This window comes from Tauraco erythrolophus, chromosome 3 (assembly GCF_009769465.1).
Source record: "Tauraco erythrolophus isolate bTauEry1 chromosome 3, bTauEry1.pri, whole genome shotgun sequence".
In the NCBI taxonomy this organism is placed as follows: Eukaryota; Metazoa; Chordata; class Aves; order Musophagiformes; family Musophagidae; genus Tauraco; species Tauraco erythrolophus.
In genome coordinates this window covers 36,178,700-36,204,483 of record NC_141467.1, presented here as the reverse complement: position 1 = coordinate 36,204,483, position 25,784 = coordinate 36,178,700, and the positions used below count along the sequence as shown (strand labels likewise).

At 40.2% G+C, this 25,784-nt stretch overlaps 1 protein-coding gene across 1 annotated transcript in view; it reads right to left on the bottom strand.

Annotated features, from left to right (window-relative positions):
- The window catches only part of TMEFF1 (transmembrane protein with EGF like and two follistatin like domains 1), a 125,460-nt gene that overhangs the window by 19,907 nt on the left and 79,769 nt on the right, over positions 1–25,784 (bottom strand). Inside the window, exons 3-5 of the mRNA XM_086609151.1 lie at positions 24,233–24,362; positions 15,780–15,806; positions 4,457–4,553 (exon numbers count right to left, since the gene is read on the bottom strand). Coding sequence (XP_086465277.1) covers positions 4,457–4,553; positions 15,780–15,806; positions 24,233–24,362 — 254 coding nt within the window. The remainder of the gene's footprint in view (positions 1–4,456; positions 4,554–15,779; positions 15,807–24,232; positions 24,363–25,784) is intronic.

The following is a 25,784-nucleotide window of genomic DNA, read 5'->3' as shown; positions in this document are numbered from 1 at the left end:
CTAAATTTAATTAAATTTATTCCAAGTCATTCAGGGACCAAAAGAAAGAAGGTTGTTACTGGGCATAAGATAGAGGGCAAGATGACTACTCAAGTGGGCCTCAACAAGATGGAGGAACCTCTTGAAGTCTGAAGATGAAAGTAAAGCCAGAGGAGAGACCGAGGACGGACTGGCATGGGAGCAGCTGTGCAGAAAAACACCTGGGGGTTCCAGAGTAACGTATTACATGTAATGGTGCAAAACCCTATATTTTGTTGCTAAAGAGGGGAAAAAATCATGGCCAATCTTTGTGAAACCTGTTGTCTATATCCTGTTACCACTGACCTACAGAAAACCACCGTATGGACAATATGGCATAGTACACCTTTTTGCAACTTAAGACTAGTGTATCCACTAGACTAGTGCTCTTTAAAACACTGCCCAGAAACTGCCAACTCTCTAAAGTACTTATAAACTTAAAAAAATATGGAGAAATATATTTCTGTGATGTTTCCTCGACCTGATTCCTTTTTGCATTTATATAAAGAAATAATGTACTGATTTGCATACAGTTGAACATTCATTTTCTAAGTATGGCATGCCTGTTTATGACCACGATCTCCCCAGACTTTCTTTCCCTCAATCAGTCCACTTAAAATCAACATCGAAACTTTTTGCAGAGGCAATGGAAATGATAAAAGTTGTTTATATTTTGCGGTTCAATTTATTATGCATTGTAACCACTTTTGGTTTAGATAGATAATGTTTCATAGAAATCAACAAATGAAGATATACATCTAAAACTCTGTGCAAAGACTAAATTCTTCAGACTATGTGTGATCTTGTGTAATAAAAGCATATGTAGCAACTTTGATCAGAGGCAGCATAATGTTCAATGCCAAGCATGAAAACTAAAAATGCTGAACTTCTTCAAGGGGAAAAAGACAGTTAAGAGCAACAAAAATTAAAAGCACTAACTTGTAAGCATGGAGCGCATATCAGCTGTATACAACTGAATTTGTTTAAATTTGCTTTTAAAAAGCACCATAATTTGGTAACTCCACAGAATCACAGAATAATTTATGCTTGAAGGGATGTGTAGAGGTCATCTAGTCCAACTCACTGTTCAGGGCTGTATCTGATCAAGTTCATATCATCTCATGGATGGAAACTACACAGCCTCACCAGACACCTTGTTCCAGCATCTGACCACCCTCATGGTGGAAACATTATGTCAAATCAGAATTTCCCATGCTCCACTCGCACCCCTGATCTCTCACATTATCACAGTGCACGTCCAAGAAGGGCTTCTTAGATATCAGCAAATCAACTCTAAAAAAATCAGGAAATGCCAAGTGATTGGTTTTGCTCCGGCTTCTTTGTTGCATGAATCATCCTACAGTTTTCAGTGAAACTGGCAGGTGCTATAATTTTTTTGCATAGGATTCCCACATCTTTCCAGGCCCAAAAGACAAACTGCTGCCCGTACGGAATAAAACTCTTTAGCAGGACCTTCCTGTTATCGGGGTAAAGCTGCCTATTCTGTGCTCCAGGCTGTTGTGGCTGGTCTGTTGGGAGGTCCTGAGATTTTCATTAATGCCAGCTCATTTACCTCAAACGACTCAACAATGTACAGCACGGATGTCTCTCCTTCACAATTCACTATCTGTCCACAGGCTAATCATTTTATCTATAACTTAATTTCTTATTCATAAACAGGAGTTACAGATACTGTTTTGCTTCTCAAGAGTGCTTGGAGCAGAAGGAGCTCATGATCATAAGATCTCAGATTGCACAGCTTGGAAAAGAGGATGAAAAAATGCATAATTGTATATTTACCATAATTATTAGCATCTCATGAATTGGCTCCAGCTTATCTACTGAACATTAGGAGACAGTTCAGCTAACTCATCCAGTTACTATCATGAAGCAAAATGCTCTTAAAATGCTTTCTGTAATCATGCAGATCACTTTATAAGTGTTTCAACACCACAAAGTCTGAGCAAGGGCTATCCAGGCATAAGAAGTCTACTTGAACCAAACTAAAGGCACGTTTTTGTTTGTGGTTCAGTAGACAATACTCCGCTATCCAAAAAGTTACAGTGGCCATCTCTTGCCTTAAAAAGGAAAATCAAGATAGAATATTTTTATGAAATTAGGGTCCTTGTACGATTTGCTAGAATAGTGGTGATAGTGGTTGTAATATAGCACAAAATTAAATTAAATACTAATATGAACATAGAATCATAGAATGGTTGGGTTGGAAGGGACCTCAAAGATCATCTAGTTCCAACCCCCCTGCATGGGCAGGGACATCCTCACTACATCAGGTTGCCCAAAGCCCCATCCAACCTGGCCTTGAACACTTCCAGGGATGGGGCATCCACAGCTTTCTCTGGGCAACCTGTTCCAGTGCCTCATCACCCTCAGAGTGAAGAATTTCTTCCTTATATCTAATCGAAATCTACGCTCAGTTTAAAGCCATAACAGTGTTTATACAAGTCTCATGAAAGGTACTTCTGCTGCCAATAATTTTATATAATGATAATACTTTTATGAGATTAAAAAAGCACGTTGAACTCTTAACAGGAAAAGGAGTCAAAAAAAGATGTAAAAAGCATTCTAAAATGGCACTCTACGAGCGTTTCCCAAACGGAAGTCTTCAATCCCATCTTGTATTTGTCACGTAAAAAATTGTTATGATTTAGGAAGAAGAGAAGCCAAGTCCTAACTTCCACTTAAGCAAGTCTGTGACTTTCGATGCGACTTGTCAAAATTAACCTTGTGAATCTATGTTAACAGAGGCCAATTTAATCTAAATCTAAACAGACAGTGAATATCACTAAAGCCTATATAAGATCTACATAAAGTTTTTGTTTCCTCATATTTTTTTAATGAGGACTAATTAAAGAAATCTTAGAGGCCAAAAGAGCACTCTCCTCCTGTTGTTGAGAAGGGAGCATAGCTTCATTTTATGTGAGTAGGATGTAGGGAATAAATATTCCACTCTCCTCATATTTATCCTAACTCTCTTATAGATACTACACAGCCGCAGGAACACCAACTCTACAAGTATAGAATGAATAGGCAAGCTTTTACTGAAGTCAAATGCTTCAGGATTTATTTTCCAAAGCCAAGAACACATCTCAGTGCATATAACAAACAAATCTATATCCATCTTGCCAGTCATAAATGAAACAGACCACAGCAATACTGCAGAAAATTATAGCGTTATAAAAAACAGCTACAGCTCAGTTGTCTCTCCACAAAAAAGCAAGCCTACTTGGGTACTCTGACATTTTATGAAATGTGAAGTATCATGCCAGCATTCATGAGTACTATTACCATTTGGTTTCCCTTGTACACTATGATTTAATCTTGAATACACATCTTGAACATTAGTGCTAAGCTGCTTTACTGCCTGAGATGTCTTCATGCTGACATCCATAATAAATCTTGTGCAATAAGACATATTTCAGCAGGAAAAGGATTCCTGCTGGAAGCAATGAGAAGGTGATGCTTCCTCTGATTAGCGATGTTCAGGCTCTGTTAATCTGAGATGCTGTTCCCTCCACGTACACGAAATTGTATCATTCGCGTGTCTCTCCAACACCCTCATGCGCTGCCTCTGCAGCTGGACCCCAGTACCCACCATCAGCCCAGACCCTATTTAAGCTTCTTCCATACTGCCAGCCACTGCCAGGAAAATGGCTGTGGGAAAACCAAAGCCCCGTCAATTAGATGAGACTACTTTTACCTTCCAACAAACTCAGTGCCTCACGGGGCTGTCTAAAGAAGCCCTTTCCTCCATGATGTCTCTGTCCCTTCTGATAGCCACCTACAGAGAGCCTGGACAGCCAGGGTATACTCTAAACCATCAAGCATCTTGGACTAGGGAAATTTGGTGCATCTGCTTGTACATTATGGATGTCTTCAAAATCTGTTTCTTGATCATTTATTTTGAGCTCTGACAAGCAACTGATATTTCTCATCATTTTTCCCTGGGTGCATCTGAGAGGTCAAGTGGCACAGTGAGTTTGGAAGAAGTGATCAGCTCAGGTCCCCAGTTAAAGTTCACGTTTAGATCCAAGCTTTGCATTGATGGAAACGACTGCCTGTAATACTTGACGAACAAGCAGAACATAGAGAAAAAAAAATCTCAGAGATGAATTATCAGTATTTATTTTGCATTCTTGTTTGGTTTTGGGTGTTTTGTTGGCAAGATAAAACAAACCAAGGTCCTTTGAAAATATTTGATAAAGATTCTCCAATATACCTCTTTGTTTTCTCTCTTTTCCTTGCAGCTGCAGATGGTTTGTTCTTTACAGGCACATATCAAACACGTTATTATAGGACAGCATTAAAGCTTCAATTAGTAGGAACAAACATAGTCAAGTAGATGATCATGTACTTTTCTTTTTTAACATTTTTTCCCTTTTTTGTTCTCTGGTATTGTTAAGGAAAACTTATTACTTACCCAACATTTTCTGCATCTTCGTCACACTCTGCCCTGTATTTGCAAACTCCGCATTTTGAGTGTTTTCTCTGAACTTCTGTCCCAGATCCTTCATACTCTAAAAAAATTAAGGTATTGTTAACAGGAAGCATGACTTTCTTAGTAAGCTCTGATTTTGCTTACCTAAATCCATTTGCCTTTGCCTACATTGTCAACATGAAGTTATCATATACTGAAGCTATTGACCTTAAGAGTGTTCCCTTTTTCAAAATTTGGCAATTCAAGGTTGGTAGAACTGTACCAGTGACCAGAAAGCATCCCTGAAAACACTAATGCTTCATTGATTGACTCTTCCTTTATTCTTATTTCAGTGATTGGTATTTATTCTCACCCCACCAGACACACAACTGGCATTGTCATGTGTCCTAGTCACATTTAATGTTGATTGGCACTGATAACATGTAAACCCTCTGCCTTTTAATGTCCTTGAACACTAGATAGTGGGATTTGAACGCTATTTTCTTTGACAGTCTTCAATTACAGATATCCTTATGCAAGGTTACTGCTTGCAATTTTTCCCCCTTTCTCTTTCTGACAATGGGATTAGACTGTTCTCATACCTCATATATGCCATGGTGTATTTTTCAGATTACTCTGATTGGTTGCACAAGACTAAAAGAAAAAAGTCATCTTAACAAGAAACTGGTAGAAATGCTATTTCCAAAAAAAAGTTAAATTAATACCTCAAATGTTCTGATCATAAAAACATCTGAACCAATCCTACTGTTGATATGGACATCAAAACTCTTCACCAAGTAAAAGAGAAATGTAACTATGCTCTTATTGTTTCACTACCATTAGTCACTCCTGCTTTTATTTTAACAAAGCCATAAAAGAGAAAGAGACATTTGAAAAGCAGGAAAACAACCACAGAAATCTGCAGAGGGAGTCGAGAATCGTTTTAACGTGTTGCAGTATCATGGTGGTATAAGGCTGACCACACAAGGCTGCCGGATGGACAGAGATCAAAGTGATTCTCATAGCAGCTTCATGTGCTGTAGCAAGAGCTCAAATACCACCAATTAAAAGGCTGCATTTACATTCTTTAAATGTAGATAGGAAAAAGAAATCCACGAGTCTGTTCTAATTTTCCTGGATCTTGGCTGACGGGAATCTTTCCCTCCTATTTGTGCGGCTGGGCTTACATGGAGAATAGTGCAGGTGAGTCTCTCAAATTAACTCCTGTCTAAAGCATGCTGTGCATTTTTCAAAGATTAATACATATCACATTTTATTACAAAATTCCCACTGTAGAAATTCTATCACCGCTCTTACTAATTTGCAGTAGAGGTCATTTGCTTTTATCTTTACAAATGTACATCTTATTTGATTTTTCCTTCTTTCTAGATACCACATTCCTGAGCCTGTGTTTGGCATCCTGAAGTGTCCTTTAGTGTCAGATTTCACTTTTTCATGCCAATAAATGACCCCCTTCAGTTTGAATAAGTTAAACAAATGGCACTGCTCATGGCTTTCATTCATGGTATTTCCACTTCTTTTGCTCTTCTTATGACCCTCGACACCCTTCCCCAGCATGTTAACACCCTCCAGAGTTACGGATACAAGAGCTGGACACAATCCTCCTGAAGAGTTGTCATCAAAGCCAAATACTATCTATGATATTCTTCAGTGAAAACATTAATTTTTGACCATTTTTCTGCACTGACCATTATTATTCACATTCACTTTATTATCCACCTTATTCCCCAGTGAGTCCTTTTCAGGGTCATCAGTCTGTAGGACAGAGCCTGACATCCAGGAAAAATTGCCTACATCCTGGACTGACTACACATACCTCTGTTCTCAGACATTAAAATCCCACCTGCTTTTGCATCCTTTTAGCTCAGTGATCTGTCCTCTGTCACCCAGGCTTGATCAGTGCTGACTGATGTGCTCCCAGGTCGCCAGTGGAAGGGGGGTGACGAGGCCAAGAACAGTCCCTAGAAACACACTTGTTTTGTAACAATTCCTTACTATTTAACAACCCATTGATTGGCAATTTTTGCACATTAGATGTGCACTGTGTGGATGTTGTGCCCTCTGGTTACTTAGAATTATATGAGAGAAAGTCTTTGACTAAGAAAGGTTATGGTTTTGAGGTGGTACATTTAGATAAAATGTTGTACAAACTCCTTTCTTGGAAAAATAAGTTTTAAAAAAGGTAAATTTCTCAATAAAGTTTTTCCATGAACCCATGATGACTGGCATTAAATATTTTCCCCTCTCTTAATTCTGTACTCAGTTGATTCCTCCACCTTCTATTCCACTGCTTTGCTTCTGATGGATGCCAGAATGAGAGGCTGTAGCCTGCCCCATCATCACATTCATCTTTTCTCAAAATATTTGTACATTTCTCATTGTTCTACTGAAGGAAAAGAAACAAAAAAAGTAATCGCCAACCCAGAGAATTCTTTACCACCTGTTTTTAAAGCTTTCAGATGCAAAGCAGCCAGACCTGCTGGTTACAAAACATTTGTCTTCAACATCCGGTGCTTCATATCCTTCTGCAGTACTGCTAGCATGGAAAATATTTCATCATATCCTATATATACTATCTGACTTGACTACAAATGCAACCAGAATGCTTTACAGAGCACTTTTGCTGTGCTATTAGCATTCAATTTTGTAATGGAGCTAAAGAAGCAATACAAATACACATGCATGCACACGAGCACAGCCTTCCTCACTGGCTTTAGTTCTGCTCCCTGTGAACGCGCCGGCACCTTTTCATTTTCATAAACAGCAGTCCACAACTATGTTCATTGTTTCTATATGCTATTCAGTGCAAACTTCTATCTCACTCCTTCCCTCCCCTCCTAAATTTGCTTTCTCTACCTTTTTTAATTAGGTTTGCATTAGAAAAAGCATGGCCTTTTTTTCTTGATCAGAGCTTGCTGGACCTCACATATACAGAGTTATTTATCTGTAGTTTGTTTTGTTTACATATAATAAATATGTGCAAGTCAAGAACACCTGCACCTCAGGTACTAATAATTTACACCTGTCAGGATGAGGTGTAATACAGATGAACATGTATTGGTGCAACATTTCCAAGTTAGGCTATAGTCATCTATAATTTTTAGAAGCTCCTTTCATTACTGGCTGCATGATATTTTAGTACCAGCAGCATGAGACACTGCAAGTAATTTAGACTGAAGTCCTTGAAGAAAATACAGCTTTTTCCACCAATACAGAACAGACAAATGCTGTTTTTCAGCCTGAATTGGTAGCAGACATTTTCAGAACCCTACTTGTGTGCTGTTAAAATAAGTTAACCCATTAATTTTTGAGAGCATAAGTTTCTCTGGTGGTAATGTCTCCAAATAGGCAATGCATCCCTTGACAGATTGCCCTTCCCTTCTCCTTTCTCCTCCACATTTGATTGTTCCTAAATAGGTCATAGCCATTAATTTTACTATTCCAATCAATCAGATCTTCCCAGCAGGTTTTAGTAATATCAATTAGGTCAAAATATGCTCCTCTTGTTTATTGTGCAGACTTCTAATGTTGATGTGTAGATGATTACAGAATTTCTTCTCACTTTTGTTGGTATCTTGATTAATTCTGTTCTTTGACATCTTAATTTCATGTTGAGTGAAAGCTCATTTTCCTTTTCTTTTTGGCTTCCTTTCTTGTTTCAGGGCAGCACCTCATTAATGCTCTGTCCTTCAAAAGAAATGAGGCACAAGGATGGGATCTATGATTCCCAGTTGTGTCTCTGAGCTGCAGCACTCCCTAACACTTTTCCTTGAGTCATATTCCTTGCTGAAGATGGCCAGCTATATCTTAGGAGCTGCAGGGTAGGAGCCTGCAAATGGACAGCAGCTCTAGAGGAACTGGCCAGCAGTAAATTGCTTCCCTCAGCAACTCATTTGTGTGTTCCTACAATGTTAATATGGCTGGTTTCTGCTGAGGGCTTTCAATCACATCTGAAGCAAAAGCATCTGTCTGTGTCAAGGTGAAGTTTGGTCTGCCAAGGTGAAGGCATGGCCTGGAAAAGGAGCTCTGCTGTATGTATGTTTATCACCGCTCCCAGAGAAGCAGACGGAGCTTGTGGAGAGCTGCAACTACTCAGTAGCCAAGTATGGGTGGAATAAAGATTCCCTAGTCTGGGAAAGCCCCTCTGAAAACCAATTCCTATCTGTTTTGGGAGTAGAGTGATTTTTACTGATGTGCTATCCCATGGGAGCAACTAATCTCAAAAAGGTTTGGGAAAAACAGGAAGGGCCACTGCAAATCCCTTTCTGCACCCTAAAGTACAGAAGAAACCCTTCATGATTAGACTGTGATTCCCTCAGTAGAGCTAGCACTGGAAATTCCTCTCAAAATACCACAGTCCACAGCATCACACGTTATGGGCTGCAGTTCACTGAACAGTTTAGTGACTTCTATTAATTTTTAGGGAAACTTTAATGACACACTTAGTTAAAATGGAGATCATCCCCATAATTTAAAATAAAGCTGCAAACTTGCTCTTCTGTCTGTAAGTATATGTTTAAAAATAAGTGCAACAACTGCTTTTAGCTATCCCAAATTCTTGGCAAGCGGTGTCTCAAATTATCTTGACCATGCTGATAGATCTTAAGCAAAAGCAGTGTTTACCAATGTGCAAGGTCTGCTGTCTTATCCAACTAACCAGCTGGCTTAGAAGCAAAGCCTGGCTTGGTGTGGCCAGAGGTTTATACCTGGCTGAAAGATACTTCTCTGTGGAGTATGCACTGTAAGACTCCCTACCACCACTACCCTTGTTCCGTGTTAAGTATTTTACACATCTGACAACTTCTATTTTGCTTCTACGCTTATGACACTACGGAAAATGATGGGGAAAGCTGTCATACTGTCAGAGCTGGATCAGCTTCTACACTGCAGGACTCTGGTTGGAAAACTCAAATATCCATTCACTCTGCTGTGTTGCTTAAAGTGCAGCTAACTCCTTTTTCTCCAAAAGGAGACACAACAACTTCAGAGTAACCACCAGGGAAATTATGCATGAGCAGATGATGGTGGAAAACAGAAAGGACAAGAAAGTCACCAGCCACCAAGGGAGGTGTCCCACAATTTCATGAACACGCCCAACACTGTTCTGCAGGCCCTATTCAGGCTGCAGAAGATGAACTTGCCCTCATTTGCTATCTGTCATCCTGCACATGAGGCAAGAGGAATCTGTCCTTCTGTGCCCCTGGCTTCAGCATCCTTCCGAGCAAGCTCCAGCCCCCTGAACACCCTGCCTAGAATAATTTTTCACCAACAGAAGGCGTGAACATTCAGGCCCTTCTCCTCTGCCTTGCTGAACCGTTGGTGAAAACACAGTAATTCTTCCAAGTTTTAGTTCAGTGTTAATTTTACCTACAGGGAGTAGGATCTCAGCAGAAATAAATACGGCTATTTGAAGCTAAAGTGATACTCAGTGACAAGCCACGTGATGGAAGCGGCACTTAAATCTTTCTAAGTCGCACACTATTATAGAAATACACTAAAAGGCGTGATGTTACCTCCTATCAAGGGTGCTAATCACCATGAAGTTTCTGCAGTCATACTAAAATACATTAAAACAAATCAGTAGCATTATTAAATTAAAAAAAAAATATTCAAGGTTTAAACTGTGTCTGTTTACGCCACTCTGACTGTGTGACAATTACTGGATAAGTGTTGTCCCCAGTGAGGGAAGGAACAGATGCAGCAGCTAAAAAGCACAACTGTATACAATTATTAATTACTAATGCAATCTGCTAGACGTTTATCACGAGATACTTTAGCTATTAAATTTCAGAGGGATTAGAAATTCAAAACAAATTATTTTAATAATAATTAACCTAGCTTATGTATTGCAAGCATGTTATTTCCTTCGCTTAAAAGCCTGAAATGACGGTGCCATCTGTCTAACTACCATTACATCTTTTTTAATATCAAAAGTACATTTTGCTTAGGTACACGGACAAACGCTGAACAAAAAGAAAAAAAAATTAATGTTATGGGCATAGTAGAACATCGAAATCTTACCCTTCTCAGTTGATTACTAGAGCACAGAACTTGCCTCTCCTAGGATACTGATTTGCATCTGAGAGGCTGGCTTGAAAAGTCATTACCATGTGTTCACTCTTTGATGGGGTAAGTAACACATGCTGATGGTTTTCGACACATTCTTGCAAAGGCCTAACTATATCACAAAGTCAACACCACAGTTGCCATATGCTGGCAGTATCAAATAGAGAAAGTAAGGACTGTCTGGAGTAACAGGAAAAAAAGGCCTTTACTTGGAAGGACATGGGAAGAACAGCTCAGAAGCCCTCGTTTACCAAAGACGGGACCTGAGAGCTCAGAAGAAATAAGGTTCTCCTTCAAAAGTTATTGTACTGTGCCTGGATGCCAGATGGAAGTACTACTAAAAAAACCCTTATGAATAAAGACTACTGTCTGATGAAAGCAAATTATCTTCATCATACCTTTGACAAGAAAAAAGAACCAGCTGCTTCTTCAAAGCTTTCCTTTAAGAATCAGTGTTCCCACCTGCAGTGGGCCAAAATGTCTTCTAATAATGTAGGATGTGATTGTAAATTCAAGCAGAATTTAGACCAATGGTTCCAACTGCCCTTTCAGTTTACTACTAGTGGGGCAAGGTTGTACTTAGGATGTTTTTTTAGGATATTGACAAGGACAATGGCTTTAACACAAGACTGAGGTCTTCTGAATACGGAAGCTACTTCAGCCAAACGACAGGACTTCTACCTGGCTAGGATTGCTGAGTGTCAGCTCTTTGTATAGTGAGAGGGCAAGATCACTAAGATGGCTGTCTCTTTTTAGACCTTCTTGGCTAGTACCAAGTTGTAAACTTGAGGAAAAAAAACCCTATTTACACATAGAAAGCACCTTGAAGAAAAAATGGTAAAGGCTCAACCTTAGTCACATATAAAACCTACCAAAATTAACTTTTCTGATGCTACTTTATTGGGTTGACACAGTTCTTTACAGGGAGAACGAGGCAGGATCCACCAGAAATAAAAATTTTAAATTCTTGTTAGAAAAAAGAAAATGTTCCATTCAAGCTAGCAATCTACCTTCTTATATACACTCAACAGCCTGAGGATCACTTTTTGCACCCCAATCTACCAGTTGTAGAAATACATCCAGCAGGCCAAATAGTGTTGCAATTTACAATCGGCAGGGGTGAAACATGAATCTGAGCCTGTAACTTCTTTCACAAGTTCTGCCTTGAACTCTAACAAATCCCTTTTTAAACAGAGTGGATCAGGAGCTGGTTTTATGACTCTTCTTCAGAACAGGAAAACTGCAGAGTGATTCATACGAGGTTACAGAGGAAAGCCCATGTCTTAAAACACAAATCTGAAGGACCTCACCATCTTCAGCTGTGACCTCAACTAAGCAACATTTTTAGGGCTGAGTCTCACTCTCTGACATTGCTCTCTGTAAAGGTGAAAAATAATGGTAGAATAATGAGGTTTTTGAAATTTCTCTAATTTCTGAATTAACAAACCATACTCTTCTTAGAAGTGGCTTCAGGATACCCACTGCCACAAGTGATCAACAGCTTGGTTTCATAAGTGTAATTTTTATTACACTAATTGAAGGTTCAGACTTCTGAAATGAGCAAAATGAGTAATTTTATTACAACTCTTTATTAATACTGTGCCATCAGAGCATAGAAAATGGAAATCGCTTACCCAGAATGTCAGAGGGCAACTAGGCAATTGTGTCACCCTTAAAAATTACACTTTTTCATCTCATTCAGGCATGCTGAAAAAATTCTCCCACTCTTAATTCTTTTCCTAAAATCTAGTATCTTTGTAATGGCAAACATGATTTAGGAGAGAACTAGTAGTTCCACAGTCTTTAGCGTCTTTGTGGCACATGACAACTTCTAAGGCAAGACACCATCTGAAATACTCTTTGAGGAAGAGGACTTGTGTGGGTTTTTTTAATCAGTTCTAAATCTGCTCTTTTTCTTTGACATAAAAATGAATGCATTTAACATCATACAGTTTGGGAGTAGGAGGGAAAATCTGCATCAAGTCAAGTTTCAGAATCATTAATGAGCTTGTTCTGCTTCTGGAAAATGAAAGAGGACTGTGTGAACCACTAGCACAAATCTCAGCTGCACGTGAGGCAAGCGACTAATTTCAGCAGGGGAGACTGTCACCGGCAGAGCTATAGCAACTTCAGAGCACAACTCACACACTTTCCCAGTACCTCCCTTCACAGTTAAAAAATCTACCAGCAAACAGTACATCTCTGGCACAGCAACCACAATGCTTCCTGAATGTATACGAGCAGCTGCACTCATCCACTCTGTGTGTGCAAGCATCACTGGTGCATACACATCACACTAATTGTGTGTTTAAGAAACATAGCAAACACTGATTCTGTGATTAACATCTGGAAATGCAAATCCTATGAAAAAAACCAGAAATTTCTAAGCTAGCATGCTTGGTGACTTGCTGGTGCTCCCTCTCACTTATCCTTGCGTTTTACCGCTTCCATTGCCTTCCCTGGACTGACAAGTAGTAGCTGTACCTAACCCACAGGGCACAGAAGGTCCCCACGCAACTTGGTTTCCATTTGTGCACCCTTAGCCAAGAGTATGATATTAAACTATCAGAACTGGGTGGTTATTATATCTCCACATGTCCTGGCTTCCTCAGGAAGAAAACGGGGAAGGCTGGGCTAGGAAGGAGCTGTGTTCTAGTCAGTCCCATAGCTGGAATAACCAGGGAGGCAGGACTGTAGTGTGTACCAGGGAGCATCCCTACCCTACCCTGCAGGTCACCCTCTGCCCAGGTTCCTGCCCTTCCTCTTTGTCTGAATCCTTAACAATGCACCTCATTCCTCAATAGGTTCAGCGTTCTTTTAGAAGTTTGGTTTCCATTCTAAATTCCCTTAATTTGTAATACATCTTTGATGGTTTCAATGTCTCCTTGTAACACTTTTACAGTTGCTTGAATAATGGAACAAAAACAATTCCAGATACAAAGATGTCTTGAGTACAAAATATTCTCGAGATTTTGGCCAGAGCAGAGTTCAATAATCAAAGCAAGAGTGGATTCCATCCTTTGAAGGATTGCTTTCAGACATAGAAAATGACTCAACGTGCTGAAGACTAGCCAACTGTTCTGCAGAAGTATTATCCAACGCCCAGTTTAGTGAGGAAGGTGGCCAGAGGCAGTACTAATTCAGTGTGTCACGAATAGCCTAGATGTATCCAAAAAAAGAAAAAGCGCCTAGCAGGATTTTCAATTTCTGGTTGTTTAAAATATTTTTTTCTATCTAAAATTAAGAACTAAAATCAACTGTTTTCATACTGAACAGAAGTGGGAACACTTCAGTTGGCCCAAAGGCACTTGGAAGAAAGCCAAATAAATGAAAGGCTAATGTCACAAAACTGCTGGAGGAGGTAGTAGGTACATAATCCCTTCTTTATTCAATACCCAGCACTGCAGATACTCACCTGAGGCCAAAGGATCCAGATTCAACTCTTTCTGCCTGAAGTGAACTGAACCTACATATTTCACCTTCCAAGACAATGCACTAACCACTGCTACAAGGTAGCATGGAGGGACCACTATATCTCCTCAGCCATGCTATTTTGCGTAAATAACTAACATTCACTGGCACGCTGAGTCCCAGCTAACAAAGCCTTTCTCTGGCATGCATCCTCCCAACCTCCAGGCTGTTGCCTTCCTCTCAGCTCCCTTTGTCCCACACTCAATGAATATTTCAAGTGAGAACAGAAACAACAGCAGACACCAAGGGAGACCCATTTTGGACCTCTCTTACCAAGAGATGGTGGACCTGGTTCAGTCTCCTGCCCCAAATCAAGCAAAGAGTATATTTGAACTTGGATCTTTCACCTCATCAGTAAGCAGCCTAACCAACAAGATGCTGCATGTTCTGCCCTACTTTTCTCCAAACTATTCACGAAACTACCCAAAGAATTCCCATATCTGTCAGTCAGCTGCCAATGTCTTCCAGACCAACAATGGACTTTAACAGAGGTTTTTGTATCCTATCAGGTTAAACTGAAAAAAAAAGTTCCCAACAGCATTCAAACATTTCTAAAACTGTTCCAAAAATAAAAGTCAGATATGGACTAAATTATGGTCATCTGTCTCCTATAAGCAGCACATAGCAGTACCAAGGCAAGCAATGCTCAGCTTGCAAGGAGCAGCTGTAGTGGAGTAAAAGACTAGGTCACAAAGAGGGAAGGAGAAGCAAACAGAACTGGGAAGGAGTGTGATGCAATCTCAGGAAGAAGAGCTTCAGAAAAAAAATCACCAGTGAGAGTAAGAGGCAGTGTTTGAGCAGAAAATTGTTCATTTGGACACTGCTCCAAAAGGAAACAAAAGGTGAGAATGGCCCTGTTCTAGCAGCAGCCCGGGAATTTACTGATAGCATCTTACTAAAGGGGAGGGAAATGCCTCCCCTTCACACATGAAAAAAAAAGGGAGCTGATTTTTGGAAAGCTAACTGTTGTGTTTAGCCACATAGTGATGGCATTGATCGTTTTCCACAAAAGCACGTTTTCATGCAGCTATACAAGTTTTTCAGTATTTCAAAACTCAGTCCCCTCAGTATGAAATGCAACACTTTCTTAACAAGAGCAAAGCCTAAAAGCAAAATGGCTTTTCTATGTTTGTATATATCTATAGCTCACATTTTTCATTCTATATGTATTCTTGCTAGTAGTAGCAAAGACAGAATTAAATTTTATTGTTTTTCAATCCTTGGAAGAAGGTTAAGATGTGTTTGACAACAGGAAAACTTCTGCTAGAACTGGATGTGCTACATCCCCTCTTTGAATACACAGCTTTGAGCAGAAATATGTAAATATTTGGTAAAACCAGATATACTGTAATTATATATTTTAGGCAACATATTTGACCAAGGATAAAGTAATAACTAGACATTGTAGACACTAAGGAAATGAATGCAAGAAAAAAAAGGTAAGAAATTTATTGTGAGTGGACATTTCCAAGAGTGAAATACAGGCAAAACAGGGATCTACATATTACACTATACTACTGACAACAAATGAAAAATTATATAGATCAAATCTGAAAGAACAACATTGGTCAAATGCATACTATAACCTAATTCCTGTACAAATACTGTTCTGAGATGGCCAGATAACACTGCAACGTTAAAGCTTATTTTTAAGTTGTCATAGTGTTTTCTTAATTCATGTGCTATTCAGCAACCATGTACATAAAATTGACACACACATAATGAAAAAAAAGGCCAAAAGCAAGTGCAACTGGGGTTTGGTACTCACCTCCTTCTCCTGACCCAGAGCCATTATCTGAAAAAGAAACAGAGGGGGAGAGAAAAAACAGAAAGCAAATGAAAATATTGCTCCAGAAGCAGCTGTTCAGGAGCTTGTCACTGTAAAACACTACACAGGTGTTACATTTCATTAGCCAGGTGTAAAAACAAACATCACACACACAGTCTGGAATCCTTTAATACAGTTTGTCCATGCTTACTGTGCCCTACTCTCTCTCTTCCCCATCAAGATATTTTTACTCAAGGAACAGCGTCATTCAGTACTGAAAACTAAATTGCTTCCTTAGCCTTTTTTCAACTGTTAGAGATTCAAATTGAAACCAAAACTGATTAAGAGTACATTTTTGGCATATTAATTTTTTTTACCCTCTGGCCCTGAGAGTAGCACATGAAGGAGTAATATATAAACCAGTTGACTGCAGAATCATCTCCAGAAGACAACTGGTCCTCCAAGTAAAGTTGGCTTAAGTCATCTAACTACAAATAGCTCCTCTCAGCTGAGTCAATTACTTCATATAAGGATGCTCTAACAGCATAGTTATTTCATTGACATAGACTGACAGGATCAGCATTTGACGAGTGACAGCTTGTGGCTGCATCCCCTTTGCATTAGCAGTTCAAGCGTCAGCAGGACTTGAGCTTCCTCACCAACCCAGGCCAACTAACCCCACCTGAGAGCGCTATGGAGCTGGCTAGGGATTTTGTACGGGGATAGGCATCTCTCTGGGCAGTGCTCTGAGCAGCGTCTTCGGCTGGCGCAGCAGTAAAGACAAGCCCTTAAACACATGCTCTGAGTCACAGACCTCCCTTGGTCTTTCTTGCTCAAAGGAGGTGGAGAGGAGAGGATGGGATGGCAATTACTGTCAGTGAATTGCTCCCCATCCCTGTTAGCTCAGCTTCTCTGGAAGACAAGGAGAGGAGCAGAGCACTCACTCCACTCATCCCACACCTCTCCTTTCATGTCTGCTTTGGTGATGGAGAAGGCAGCTGAATTATTTCTGCAAATCCGAAAAAAGGAGGAGACCAGACAGAAAGAAGAGTGAGGTTCTTACTTCCCCGTACGAGCTCATTGTTCACATCAGAGGAAAAAACCAAACCCTCCGTTTGCTCAGTTCCCTCCCCTCCCTTTTTCTTTAAGCAGCTATATTTCTAAGAATCATTCCCTCTAGTGCGTGGATGAAAGTGTGAAATTCCACGTTACTAGGTCACTTAACACATTAAAAATAATCTCCTGTCACATGGAGTATCAGGAATAGAGCCTTTTTTACCTCTGCTTAAGTTTTCCTTTCTTTCCTCCTATACCACTGTTCCGTGTCTAATAGGCTGAGCTTATCACCTTATAGAAACGAATGCAAAAACAGACGGGCTCTCGTTCCATCGATAGTGACCCACTTTACTGACAAAGCAGACAATCCTATCTAAAACGTCACTGTTGAGTCACTGAGAAATATGCCTTATGATGAGGTATTACTTCATTAAGAAATTCAAAGGAGTATAATTCACTTAATATGAGGTAAGTATACAGGCTTATTTGTAGTGATGAAATCGTCATAAGCTGTTCTCACAGAGCGAAGTCTGACACACAACCACGAGCAAGTTCAACATGTAATTCATACAAAAAGAAAAGCTAAAACGTCTCAAAGAAACTCGACTTGTTTGTGTTTTCATTTCCGACTCTCACTCTCTGACTGCTTTTCCCTGCACATTCAGCCCCAAAGTGAGAAATGACGCTCAGCTTCAGCACGAGGGCTCCACTTACACCACGAGACGTGTATGCTGCATGGCAGGGGAGGTACCATCACAGAGACAGTACGAGCTGTAACAAGAGGGCCATGGAAATGATGGAGGTGATGCTCAGACCACCTCTCTCTATAGATCATTGGGTTGACATACATGAAATCCACAGGCAACTCTGTCTCCACTTGGCAGGACATCTTAGTAATGGGATAGACCCATTCCTGCTTCTCTGGGCTTTCAGATCTCAAGAAATTACAAAAAAAAAAAAAGCAACAAAAAAAACACCCAACAAAAACCTGACTGTCATCCTCTATAACACTTTGCACCATTTCCAAATTTTCACTAGGAGCTCATGCCACCCCTCTGAGTCTGGGAGCTGTGCTAGGAGCCTTGTCTCCAGGGTAACCGTGCTAAACTAAGCCAGTGCTCCTGCTTTTTTCTGAGTCTTGGCTAGATTTTCCCAAGCAGCTGCTGGTTAAAAAAGTAGCATTTTTTGCAAGCCTACTTGGACAAGCAGCCCTGCTCTTTTCAGGCCCTTAACCGATTCAGGATTTCCAAAAGTGGTCTCCATGCACCGAGACCTGGCAAGAAAGATGCTCAAACAAGTGAGGAAGCTGGACGGAAACAGCATCCTCCCAGACACAGGTGAGTAATTAGAGAGCAAGTGACTGACTTCTCTCTTTATTTAAGCCACTCTTTTCCGAATAGTCTTGTAAAAATATGCTTATACACAAACGTGCAGGCTTCTGCTGTGAGCTGCTTTTATCCGTGAAGGAGTTTCTGGATAAAATACATAAAGAAGCACTTGGATCAGACACAGCATCGGAACGCTGTAAGCAGTAGGCCTACAGTCAGAACCCTTTTTTTTATTTGGTTCTTTCTGAACAGGAGACATTTCTGTACCACAGGTTTGCTTTGATGCAGAGGCAGGAGGAAGGCTCTCCAAACCCAAAGGAGCCTGCAGCCTCTCTCATTCAGAAGAGATGCCTTTTAACGTAAATTAGCATGAAAATTGAACCCATCTCTTCCCCATTTAGGGCAACGGCTCCAAATTGCTAAGTACAAACAAGAGGACAAACAGCCCACCGACAAATTTTAAGCAAGTAGACCCTTCCACTTGATTCACAAGGGGCAGGTGATCCAGTAGGCACCTCCAGAGCAAAGCTATCAGACCCTGCTCACAGAGAGGCAGGCAAAGGAGTGTTAAAACGCTGAACCTTTTTTAGATCCATGTAAGAAACAGGTTGACAACTATTCAGTCACGGGCTGAACAGAACATCAACATCTCTTGACACATTGGAGGTAATACTGTATACCATTCTCCAGGAAACAAAGCAAAAAAATTATATATTTGCGGAATTTAGGTATTGCAAGGCTTAGCTGACAGCTGAGAAGGGATTTCCAGGATCTGAACTTTGGCACCCAAGAGTTATTATGCTCTTTATACCCAAGTCCTGGATTTTCCCCTAAAGCTTTTGGGATACAGCCAGGGTGGGTTTAGTGCTACTTCTTCACATTAAGCAGAAATTGTGTCTTCCCACACCAGCACTCCAGAAATGTCACTGAGCAAGTCCTGGATAATGTTCACCCTTTTATTCAATTATCTTTGGTTACTCATCATATGAGACAGAACTGGAAGACAGAAACGGCAGCTGCTACCTCAAGTCATAGCTCCCCGTTATTTAACTATATTCTGCCTGGATTTCCCAGTTAACAGAGCTGAAGAAGTAGCCCTCTCCATAGCAGAGCAGGGCAGGGCAAGGCAAGCTTTCTGCAGTTTAACCCTGGGTGCACAAGAGTGCCTCCAGCTAAAGATTAGATAAAATTATCAAGAACTCAGTACCAAAGAAGAACATCCTGAGCTACAGCTGGCACTAAACATGGCAACGAGAACACTATTGCATTGCTCAGTTAGAGCTTTTAACTTTACCTCTTTCCTCAGCACGGCAAATCTCCATCAGCTCCTGCAGGCAGCACAGACCCCAAAACCTCCCAACAGCAGTGCAACAGCCAGTGGTTTTGGAAGAGATCCAACACAAGCACAGCTCATTTCAAGCCACCAGCCAAAGCAAAAGACCAAAGCAACTCCAACTTCCCACTGCTGGCAGCAGAGGGGAGCTCAGGCCACTGCACAAAAGCAACTCATGAAAGAGCACAGCAGCTCAGCCACCCCATGATCCCAGCACCAGCAGCTCAGCCCTTCATCCAACTGGGCTTGTATCCCCACCCTCCAGGAGCAAAGCTGCAGCAATCACCCCTTGATTTTGATATGCCAGCAGGAGCTTTTGGGAGGAAAGCTGTCAAGCCTAATTGCCAGCAGCTGCAAGGCCTCTGGCTGCTGGAGATAGGCTTTTAACCTCCGCCTTGCCAGGCTGCACGTAGGGAACCTTCATTTGCCTCCACATCTTTAGGGGAAAAGTGGTTGCTATCACTTGATCCCGGTAGCCATTTCCTGCTTAATTATGCTGTGCAAAAAAAAAAAGTACAGGATATTAAATCCTGGCATGTGTTGATGAGATATGTCTGGGTAAGCCTCTTTCTTTGCTTCCAAAGCATTTCCTAATGACAGAATGGTGATGCCATGCTGTCACAAACCCTCCTCGCAGGCTGGACAGGAAAGCTCCTGCACTGCATGGAATCTGGGAGTAAGGGTCTCGGTCAGCCCTCAGAATCAATTAGTGGTTTTATAGCAGTTTCTCAGGTGTGTTATGGCTTTCTTGCAAAAGCATGAAGAGTTATTTTCACACTTTCTTAATCTAGAAGTGAGTTGCCTAGAAGTTCTTCCTTAACTCCCTCAAAAGGATTAAATTGAGCTTATTATATTTTCCGGACAATGTATGCATCTAATTATGTTTCACTGTAAGCCTCCCACAAAAAAAAAGACATTTACTGTAAAAACTTGTGCATTCAAATTCAGGGTAAGAGTTTGATTACTTTGGACTGAAAAACACTAAGTTAAAGCCACTTTTAAGAGAATCGTTCCTTAAATCTAACAGAGCCATAGTGTTTGTTTCTAGTTCTGCAAACAGCTCTGGTTTTAAATTTTAGAAAACCCAATAGAAAAATCAATGGACTGTGCCTTCCAAGTATATACAATACATTGAGAATCGATAAGTAGAATATATCAAGTATTCCATCATTGTGTGGTTTCATTTTCACAGGTATGTAATATAAATCTGACAGCAGTCAAAATCCTGGCTCTGCGTGCGAGCCAAGAGGAACACACATTCTTAGAACTGAATCATAAAGGTCTATTTCGTATTTGTTAAATTATTTTATTTAAACTAATAAAGGACAATACAGCCACCAACAAAAAAAAAAAGGCAGAAGAAATCAAGTGACTTGGTGACATTCTTCCTCCATGCTCTGAACACCCTCACCAGCCTCTCTTCCTGGTCTCTTACATCTGTTTAGCAGGCCAGTTCAGGATAACCTCCGGTAGAGGATGGCATAGCATGAATGAATTTCAGTGTAATGTCACCTTTTATGAACTGATCAAGGTTTCAGGTCAGCAGCAGATGGCCGATGCTGTGAGCTTGGCGGGAGTCCTGGCGTAGATACAGCCATCTCCCCATGCCCTGCTTGATGATCCTGCCTGCATTTAGTTGTGGGCTGAACTGCAAACAGAGAACTGATAAGGGTGAGAAATAACAAGCAAAAGGAAAAGGCTGGGACAGTGCTCTGATCTTGTTCACAGCATAATCCCACAGAGCAAGGAGGAGAAGCTGTGGAAGATGGGAAGTACTACCAGCAAGGACTTTGCTTTGCAGCCCTGTTCATCTCCACCCAGTCGCGGATCGGATGATTTCTTTATCAATGCAAAAGGCCAGGTTAGTTGCAGGCCAAAATAGTGTATCGTTTGACTTGACCCATCATTTCTCAAAGGTATATTAAGGTATTAGGCAAAAGAACACTAAAGCTGCATTTCACTCATTTTCCCTAGTTTCTCTGTATACTGCAACATGGAGCTGCATGCATTGGCTGAAACCCATGGACCCTCATCACACCTTGTGCCAGGGGTATTAGGCATAGAAACACTTCTGTAAACCCAGATATTTGAAAAAAACCACACCAGTGTCCCTTCATTGAAAAATGGACTTTGGCAATGTTAAAACCTGTATATACAGCCTGAAAACTGCAGCTATATATTTTCCTACATTTCTCTAAACCACCATTTTTAATGTTAAAACTTGCATTTTGTTCATTCCTAAAGCACCTATGATTGACTCTTTTTTTTAATGTTGCTTATTTTAGGCTCTTGCAACTCTGTCAGCACTCGGACAAAGGAAATTATGCTGTTAAATCACCCATGACTGTAAAAATTTAATCAAAATGTTACCTGCCAAGAAATAGGTCTGACTAAATCACTCAGTGTAGTCTGTTCCAGTGTCGTAGCTTCAGAAGGTATCAATCCCTAGCAAATGGGAAGTGTTTAATCCTTGTATGAGATTCAGAAGTCCGACGTGCGTTAAATATTAAATAGTTTTTACAACACTATGGAGAAATTTCGCCCTCTCATCTCGAGTGCGTCCCACCAGGACAAAGCTTTGCTTCGAAAAACTGAAATTCTGATAGGAAACCAGAGATTGTCTACTTAGCTCCCAATGATGTTCCAGAACAAAGCATTTTCATAGCAAATTCGGAGGCACTCAGTAAAAATTAATGGGAGTCTAGAAAGGATTTTTTAATTTGGGCAATTGATTCTCCATACATATATGTTACAGATCAAGAGTACAAATATACTGACTTCTCAATGACCCATGATCTCAGGCAGGGCATGGAGAGGTTCCAGGTGATGGCTTTTGTCATCCAATATTCTCACGCCAAGCAGAGTTCATCAGACACTAGGGGAGCCACAGGTACTGTTCTGGTAGAGCTTCGCCGAAGCACCTTACATTGCACCAGTGTAAACGCAGTCTGAACCACATCCTCAGTTTCAGAAATGTGTTTTCAGTACTTTCTGGTCAATTGTGTCTCAGCACATGTTTTGATCTATTACCCTAAGTGCTAAAAATTATGCTGTGTTTCCTGGGTTTTATGTAGGACTTAAAGAAATGGAGAGGAAGGTTGAAAAAAAATCTCAGACTAGTTGAGTAATGTAGTAATTAGCTGCCAGCAACCTGAGGCTGAGAAGAATCAATTTTTCGTTTTGAAATTTCTATTTTTTTTTAGTAGAGTAGAACACATATAAAAATAAACACTTTTCTTCGTTGTTTCCAAAATATTATCCTAGTATTTTGTTTTAGTGAGAGAAAAAAACTTCCCAGCTGTGAGTCCGTTTCTTAAAATAATTTGGGCATGAAATTTAAAAAAAAAATATTTACTTACACACCCTCAATTCAAACCTTCATGCTTCCTGGGTGTTGTTATAGGAATATGTGAGTGCTCCTAAACTGTAATGCATTTTTTTCCAATTTCTGCAGCATCTGGAGATAATGTACAGGTGGGAGATTGGGAAAGAAAGTAGATTCAGACTTCTGCCTGAGGTATGCTGGAATTATGCAGCTGAGCTGGGTACAAACCGCAGGTTTCCTTCAGTATTAGGACCAACATCATAGATTGTTTTGGACCTTAGTAAACAACTCCAAATCTCAGCATAGGTCTGTGCTGCAGTCAAAGGCATTAGAGCAGCTCGTGTAAAACACAACCACACTGCATTTAAATGAGATAACTCCGGGACTGGCAGCAGCAAGGACTTGGCCTAGGTACACTGCCCATATATTGACCCCAATTTCCAGATGAGATGTTGCAGCTATCAGTGAGTTCCAGGCTGCTACCTCTAAATTGTCACTGATAACCAGACTAGGCAACATAAAGCTAGCTAGGAGCATGCACCTGACCCATAGTCATGCTTTTTGCTGCCATATAGACGTAACCTCGCTTAGGTTATTCTGAGTAATTACTGTGTATCAAAAGATGATGGATGTCACACAACTTCATTTTTGTGTGTGAGTTATTTATGTATCAAAGAATGCAGTTGTTGATGGTATTGAGTCATTTAATTTAATTCTAAGAAACCTAGCTGTGCATCTGGTCTCACCAGCTTTGAATCTGTCCAGAGGTTCAGAAGACCTCTGGTGGCTAAAGTTCCTGTGTCCAAGAGCATGTTGTAATATTCAAGACAGTGAAAACCTGTCCCATGTTATTTTAAGCGTGTGGAAAATCTGTGTGGAAAGACAGAAAAGGGCAGTCCCATAGACATGTGAGGTACAATGATTTTGCAAGAGTTGTGCATTCCTTCAATATAACAACCCAAAGCGAAATTAGTGAAAGATGATGCCTTGGTTATAGGCAGAGTGGCGGTCAGAACGATCAGTGTCACTTGCTGGAGATCACACTACTTCTGTACATCCAAAAAATTAGTCCTAAAGCAATGACTGATTTGGAGTCTGCTCCAAATTTGTTGTATGCATATCGATGAATATCAAGGCTCCTCTATACATACAACAGAAGCATTCACAAACTATTTTCTCAGATAAAGTATTATTACTTTTAATGTTTATGCATTTACTTATTAACCTGTTAGCATATCAGAAAATATATCAGATTTCCTTTCTACATTCCATCACTAAAGAGGACTGGGGGTTTCCACATTATCTCATTCTAGGAAAAGCACGAAAATTAAAATCTCTGAAATTAAGGGGAAAACTAAAGAGCTAACCATATAACATCATTCACTGTGACACAAAGTGATGTTTTACATACCAGAATAACAAGGTCCTCTTGATACCACTGTTATCTCTTTCTGATGTTTGCAAGCAGCTCTCCTGAGGAAGCATTCGTTTTGGTAAGTGTCTCCATTTGATCCACAAACAGGTATATAGTTTGTGTGACACTGAAAAAGAAATTACAAAGTAACTCAGTCATACAAAATAATGTGATTAATCTCAACTGCATATTAACGTACAGTAAAAAATTGTGTAAATATGAATTATTAGCAGTAACTTATAAGCCTGTTCACTAAAGGAAGATTTAAAATATATTAGTTTCTCAATATCAGTGTATGTATTCCTTTCAGATCACTGAAATAATAGTCCAAATCTGCATGGGCTAAACAAAGGAATTCAGTAGGAAAGATTAAAAGAGCGAAATAACTATAGTGGGACTCAGTAATGGCTAGAGGGAATATGATAAGCATCTAGAAGTATTTGAAGGATAAACACACTGAGAAAGGAGAAAACTTCTTCAAGATAACACAACAATGTATGACTAGACACAGTAGGACGAAACTGAGAAATGGAAAATTTAAGGTAAACAGTGCTTAAGGGAAGATTTGCTAATTTTTTGATCATAGAGGGATCTTTCAGGGGAGGTGGAAAACAATCACCATCCCCATTAAATTCATGAGCATCATGAGTCTGTTTTACTTGGTCAACAAATAATAATGCTGCTGTATTACTATACTGAAAAATTTTGAGCTTAAGGTCAGTAGCATTGGTACATTTAATAAAAAGAAAGGAAGAAAGGAAAATTTATCATTCAGAACAGCTTTGGCAGGAGCAGCCTGTATTTTGCTATTTTCTTACATTCTAAGCAAGATGGATTATGTACGCCTTGTGTGTATAAAGTGTATTAAAACACTGGGAAACCCACTGAGACCACCAATCTGCCTAATCCCTGTGAGTGCTGCACTGCTCCCTGCTGAACTGGAGATCCAAACCCCACTTCGCTGCGTGGAAAAGGAGACATTGCCCCGTTTGGGGCTGCAATGGTAACTGTAATTCCAAACACCTTTTGCATCTTTAAAACTCTAAGGCAAAAAAACCCCAAACAACAAAAAGCAATAAAGAAAGACACAGACTAGCCACCAAATTACTTAACTGTATAAAGTGTAGGATTAAACTGGTATAGTTCAACCAGTGAGAGTTCACACAGAAATAACAGCATTAGTTAAGCTGAACTGCCCCAAAAGGACTGCCTCCAAATTTCAAACGCCAGTCTCTGCCACAACAGTTTCTTTGTGCTTTGGCATACACAAACCTCAAAATACTCAATTTTTAAAACATAACTTTGAAGGGAATTATCCTTCCTCCTTTGTTCCTGCCATAGATGGCCAACTGAGAATAAACTAAACACGCATGGATAGAAATAAATCATGCTGCCAGCTCTGAAAATTATTTCTAACAGTTCTGTAACACTTTCCCATAGTGAGTAGCGCTCAGACATTCAACCAGAACCGCCAGTCCTGTCACATCTCATACCGCACAGTTACTTCCAGGGAATAATTAAACAGGTGACTCTTGAGAGGAACAATACT